Raw genomic sequence first — 6628 nt, forward strand, 5'->3', positions numbered from 1 at the left:
GTTCCCAAAGGGGGATGAGGAGCTGGTGAAGGCCCTGGGGACCCAATTGAGCTGCAGAAGCGGTGGAGGGGCTGGAGGCGATGCAATTGGGCAAGGGCAGGTACCCGGTGGAATTTTATAAGAAATTCTCGGGGGTATTGGGGTATTGACGTAAGGGATTTTAACGAGGCAAGGGAGCGGGGAGTGGCCCCCCGATGTTGACGCAGGATTCAATATCCCTCATTTGTGAAGTAGGAAAAGGACCCGGAACAATGTGGGTCTTAGAGACCGATCTCCCTGCTAAATGTTGGCTAAGATCTTGGCCTCGAGAATAGAGGATTATATCCCAGGAGTGATAGGGGAGGACGAGACGGGGTTTTTGAAGGGGGACATTTGGCGGCCAACATCAGGAGGCTACTCAATGTGATCATGATACCTCCAGAGGGACGGTAGGTAGAGGTGGTGGTTGCAATGGATGCAGAGAAGGCCTTTGGTCGAGTGGAGTGGGACTATTTGTGGGAGGTCCTGGGGCGGTTTGGATTTGGGCAGGTTTTCTGGACTGGGTCCGGGTGTTATACCAGGCACCGGTGGCATTTATATGGACAAACCGGTTGAGTTCAGATTATTTCAGGTTGCACTGGGGGACGAGGCACGGGCGCCCACTCTCCCCACTGCTGTTTTCCCTGGCTATAGAACCGTTGGCGATGGCACTGAGAGCGTCAGGGGATAGCGGGATTGTGGATATTATGAAAGAGACCATTCCCTTAGGCAGACAAATAAATGTGTCAAGCTGAGGGAGCAAAGGATGTCAATGTCTTTCAGAGAGGGAGAGAGACCTGGGCAAAGCTTTCCAGAGTCTGCACCCTCCCTGGATTCACTTCTTTTCCCTTCAGTTGCTGCAAGTGACCAATTGAAGGTGAGAATGAGGAAAGAAATGGAAAGGGGGAGAAAATAAAGTGTTTTACTCCCAGATGTTGGAGACAGAAGGAAGTTTCAGTCTGTGTGAAGCTGAATCTTCATCCACACAAAGCCCGCGCTGATTGGCTGGAGGAGCAGAGTCCTTCCGGTCCTAACTCTTCCCATTGGTCAACACCTCAGCAGGAAGGTCAGGGGGTGGGCTTTCCCTTGCACATGCGCAGCCTCTCCTCTCTCTTGGACATGCGCAGTCCCGGACCGGGGGAGGGGAGATCACCGAGCGGCGTCTCGCTCTGGCCGGAGCTGTCAGCCGGTTGCCTGGAAACCTCTGGATGGGGTGGAGTGGCGGCTCGGTCCCCATCGCTCCCGGTCCCCGAGGGAAGGGGAGAGGACCGGCCCCGAGGGTGCACCTTTCCCGAGCGCTCGGTGCCGGAGACTGTTTAAACTGGAGCCCCTGCCTCACAGCCGGCATTTCCTCCCACTTTCCTTCTTCCAAATCAGGCAGTACGGAGGAAGGGGTGGCTGAGGCTGCCGCTGCGGTTCGGGTGGGGTTTCATGGACGCTTCATTGAACTACAAAGCCTGTCGGAGCACTGACCCCGAGAGAGAGAGGAGTGGGGCTCCCTCTGCGTTGTTCCATCAAACGCAAGCTCTCGGAAGGCAGGGTCGGTGTTCGTGGCTTGCGGAATGGAGGAAGGAGGTCAGCTGGATACGTTCCCAGAGGCGGCAGGTCGGATTCGGGTCCCGGTTGGAATTCTTATGGCACTTTGGACCGTCGGGATTGACTCTGGGACTTTCGTGCCTTTTACTGACTGTTGCCTACTTTGGAGGGACTACCTGGGGTTTTCTCCGAGCCGTCGACATTTGTGGACTTTGTGGATTTTGTGGATTTTTCGTGAGCTTCGGCTGTTAAGTTTTGTGGCCAAAGCTCACGTTATGAAATGTGGACTTTAGTGAACTTTTCTTTGAATACTGCACGGTGTGATTGAGTTTTGGTGTTGGATTAGAATTTTCTTTTTTGCCTACGACAGACAACTTTACTTCCCGTGGTTTTTTGCTTCCTTACTGTTTTGTTTTACAATGTTAAATTGCTCTGCCTCCTGATGGTCCCGTGCCTTTCGGCGTGTTCCATGATGGAGGAACCCTCTCTCCCCTGCCACGCCCGGATGTGACTCTCTCCATTGGTCTATGCTCCCAGCGAGGGGGGGCCTTTCCTCCGGTGTGTAGACTGCCGGGCTGGGTGGAGGGGGGTGGGCGGGTGATGAATGAACTGGCTGCTTGCTGGATTTCTGGCAAGTGGTTCAGGATGGTTGTTTCTGTTTGATTGAGAAACGGGGTGATTATACATCATTCCCGATGTTTTTTGTGTTTAGTGGGTGTCTTTGATATTACATTGTTGTTTGTGACTGGACTGTTACTTTTACTGATGAATGCTGTGAGCTGGCCTGTTATCACTAGCCCCTTGCCAATTGAGTAGGTTTTCCATGGTTCCATGATGGAGACACCCTCTCTCCTCTACCACGCCCGGAGGTGACTCTTTCCGGCGGTCTGTGCTCCTTGCGGGAGGAGCCTTTCCTCCGATGTAATGTCTGCCGAGAGGGGAGGACGGGGAGGGGAGGGGTACGAATGGTAGCCGCTTTTCTGGCTAGTGGCTTGGGACTAATGTCTGAGTAAACTGGGGTCCCCCTTTCGGGGGGTGACAGACAGAGGGTGCTGAGTGTGAACATGAGAAGCTGTTTGCATTTAGCTGAATTTTCCTTCTATTCGTTTTCTTTCTGTGTTTCTCTATTTAAATGTTGATGAACTTTTGTTGTTATTGTATTGTCACTGTTTCCTTTTGCCATATTATTGTAATATTATGCTATGCACCTATGCCTTATGATTGATTTCAATTTGTGAATTTTAAAGGTGTATTGAGGCCTTCGTGCCCTGTGATAGTTTCTATATTTGGCACGTTACTGTGAAAACATGTATCTAGACCTTTGTGCCTTGTGGTGTTATATTTTGTTTGGAACGGTCGTATTGCATCGGGGCCTTGTGCCCCGCGACTGTTTATATGATTGTAAGTTTGTAATATATTTAGGCCTTTGTGCCTCGTGGTTTCTTGGCTCTGCCCCTTTCGAGGGGGTGACAGAGGATGCTGAGCATGAATATGAGCAGTTCTTTGCATTTAGTCGAGTTTTCTTTCGACTTGCTCTCGTGCTGTTCCTCTGTGCTTTATTTGAATGTTGATAACTTCTGTTACTGTATTGCCATTGTTTCCTTTTGTTATATCATAGTAACGTTTGCTATGCCTCTGTGCTCTGTGATTGACTTTAATTTGTGAATTGTAAAGGTGTAATGAGGCCTTGGTGCCCTGTGATTGTTTCTATATTTGGCACGTTACTGTTAAAACATGTACCAAGGCCTTTGTGCCTTGTGGTTACTTGGCTCTGAAACGGTCGTATTGTATCGAGGCCTTGTGCCCCGCAACTGTTTGTGTTGTGTTATGAGATTGAGTTTGTTACTTCGAAATGTCCGCATCACGATCGAGCCATCCAGCCAACTGAGCAAACTGTCCCATTTGTAAATATGTAGTAATTCCATAAATATTAGCTATTGTCCACCTCCCATCAGACCACTTAATGTAGTTTCCGAGGCCACCTCAGACAACCTGCCCCTCATACCCTGATGGTTTTCTGCTGTGAAAAACACCCAAATGAATGAAACAAAAGAACCAGGTAATCACCATCACCCATCTCCATGGCAACGTGGCAGGCATTGGGGATTCCAAACAGAAATATGAACTAAATATCTTCCAATTTTCACTCTGCGAACCTTGTGAATGTTGAAGTCCACTGAGATAGTCATGAAATAGGCCAGTCCAGCAGAAAGAAACCCTCAGACCCTCCCCATTGACCAACTAACAGAATGAACAAAATGCAGTCCTGGATGTAATTGAAGCAGAAACAATAACAGCGAATCCAACCCCTGTAATCAATTGTGAACTTGTTGGTGTCTCAGCAGGTACGAGGAAACACAGAATCCCTTCCCACATTGAGAAGTGAACAGCTTCTCCCCAATGTGAACTCTCTGGTGTCTCTGCAGGTTGGGTAAACGACTGAATCCTTTCCCACAGTGAAAGCAGGTGAACGGCCTCTCCCCGGTGTGAACTCGCTGATGTCTCTGCAGATCAGATAACTGAGCGAATCCTTTCCCACACTGGAAGCAGGTGAACGGCCTCTCACCAGTGTGAACTCGCTGATGTCTCCGAAGGTCAGATGACTGAGTGAATCCTTTCCCACACTGAGAGCAGGTGAATGGCTTCTCCCCAGTGTGAACTCGCTGATGTTTCTGCAGGTGGGATAATTCAGTGAATTCCTTCCCACACTGAGAGCAGGTGAATGGTTTCTCCCCAGAGTGAATTCGCTGGTGTTTCTGCAGGTTGGAGAAATCACTGAATTCCTTCCCACATTGAGAGCAGCTGAACGGCTTCTCCCCAGTGTGAACTCGCTGGTGTGTCTGCAGGGTGGACAATTGAGTGAATCCCTTTCCACACTGAGAGCAGGTGAATGGCCTCTCCCCAGTGTGAATCCGTCGATGAACTTCCAGCTCTGATGGGGCTCGGAATCCCTTCCCACAGTCCCCACATTTCCACCGTTTCCCCATGTTTTCGGTCAGCCTGTGTCTCTGCAGATTGGACAACTGAAGCCTTGACCACACACAGAACATGTGTACGGTCCCTCCCCGCTGTGAATGGTGTAGTATTTCTTCAGGCTGTGTAACTGGTTAAAGCTCTTTCCACAGTCAGTGCTTTGGAACACTCTCACTCGGGTGTGTGTGTGTATCGGTGCTTTTCCAGTCACATTGATGGTTAAAATCCTTTGAAGCAGACGGATCGGGCAAACATTTCTCCTTCTAGATTCAAAGGCCGATGATATTCCGATCCCAAGAAATCTGGTGACTCTGTCAGATTGAGAGGTTACGTTTGAGATTTCTGTCTGTAATTCTTCCTTTTTTAACATCCTGTAAAAGGAGTTTACAAAAGTTACCACTGTCAGTACAGGATAGAAATTCAGAACAGACAATTCTCGTTTCTATGGAACATTCTTTCCTCTCTCATGCCTCAAAATCTGTAAATCTCCATCCCACACACTCTCCCTCCATTCTCACTCTGCTGTATCTAATATTCACCCTCCCAATTCTCCTGAAGGTGCTGATTCAGGCTGATTGACAGATCCCTGCTCACTGCTTCCTGTCCTGGACACAGAGATCGGAAAATCTTCATGCAGGTTGCTAGCCTAACGGAAATGTGTCTCTATTACTGGACTAATTTATAGGATTATTTCAGTTGTTGAAGATACAGGGGGTTGTGGTTGATCATGATCCTGAAGTTTTATCCTGGAGTTTTAATAATGGGAAATGAGGAAATGGCTGAGGAACTGAACAGGTTTTTTGGGTCGGTCTTCACAGTGGAAGACACAAATAACATGCCAGCGACTGATAGAAATGAGGCTATGACAGGTGAGGACCTTGAGAGGATTGTTATCACTAAGGAGGGAGTGATGGGCAAGCTAATGGGGCTAAAGGTAGACAAGTCTCCTGGCCCTGATGGAATGCATCCCAGAGTGCTAAACGAGATGGCTAGGGAAATTGCAGATGCACTAGTGATAATTTACCGAAATTCACTAGACTCTGGGGTGGTCCCGGTGGATTGGAAATTAGCAAACGTGACGCCACTGTTTAAAAAAGGAGGTAGGCAGAAAGCAGGAAATTATAGGCCAGTGAGCTTAACTTCGGTAGTAGGGAAGATGCTGGAATCTATCATCAAGGAAGAAATTGCGAGGCATCTGGATAGAAATTGTCCCATTGGGCAGACGCAGCATGGGTTCGTAAAGGGCAGGTCATGCCTAACTAATTTAGTGGAATTTTTTGAGGACATTACCAGTGCAGTAGATAACGGGGAGCCGATGGATGTGGTATATCTGGATTTCCAGAAAGCCTTTGACAAGGTGCCACACAAAAGGTTGCTGCATAAGATAAAGATGCATGGCATTAAGGGTAAAGTAGTAGCATGGATAGAGGATTGGTTAAATAATAGAAAGCAAAGAGTTGGGATAAATGGGTGTTTCTCTGGTTGGCAATCAGTAGCTAGTGGTGTCCCTCAGGGATCCGTGTTGGGCCCACAATTATTCACAATTTACATAGATGATTTGGAGTTGGGGACCAAGGGCAATGTGTCCAAGTTTGCAGATGACACTAAGATGAGTGGTAAAGCGAAAAGTGCAGAGGATACTGGAAGTCTGCAGAGGGATTTGGATAGGTTAAGTGAATGGGCTAGGGTCTGGCAGATGGAATACAATGTTGACAAATGTGAGGTTATCAATTTTGGTAGGAATAACAGCAAACGGGATTATTATTTAAACGATAAAATATTGAAGCATGCCGCTGTTCAGAGAGACTTGGGTGTGCTAGTGCATGAGTCACAGAAGGTTGGTTTACAAGTGCAACAGGTGATTAAGAAGGCAAATGGAATTTTGTCCTTCATTGCTAGAGGGATGGAGTTTAAGACTAGGGAGGTTATGTTGCAATTGTATAAGGTGTTAGTGCGGCCACACCTGGAGTATTGTGTTCAGTTTTGGTCTCCTTACTTGAGAAAGGATGTACTGGCGCTGGAGGGTGTGCAGAGGAGATTCACTAGGTTAATCCCAGAGCTGAAGGGGTTGGATTATGAGGAGAGGTTGAGTAGACTGGGA

The 6628-nt window shown here is 48.1% G+C and overlaps 1 protein-coding gene across 1 annotated transcript; it reads right to left on the bottom strand.

Moving 5' to 3' along the window:
- Window positions 1-3063: 3063 nt before the first annotated feature.
- Window positions 3064-4541, bottom strand: LOC119951577 (zinc finger protein 239-like). Its single transcript, XM_038774764.1, has 2 exons — window positions 3963-4541; window positions 3064-3261 (listed from the first exon to the last, which is right to left on the bottom strand). Exons 1-2 carry the CDS (start codon window positions 4539-4541, stop codon window positions 3064-3066), a joined length of 777 nt encoding a protein of 258 aa, XP_038630692.1.
- Between the last annotated feature and the right edge of the window lie 2087 nt (window positions 4542-6628).

This window comes from Scyliorhinus canicula, chromosome 17, assembly GCF_902713615.1.
Source record: "Scyliorhinus canicula chromosome 17, sScyCan1.1, whole genome shotgun sequence".
NCBI lineage: Eukaryota > Metazoa > Chordata > Chondrichthyes > Carcharhiniformes > Scyliorhinidae > Scyliorhinus > Scyliorhinus canicula.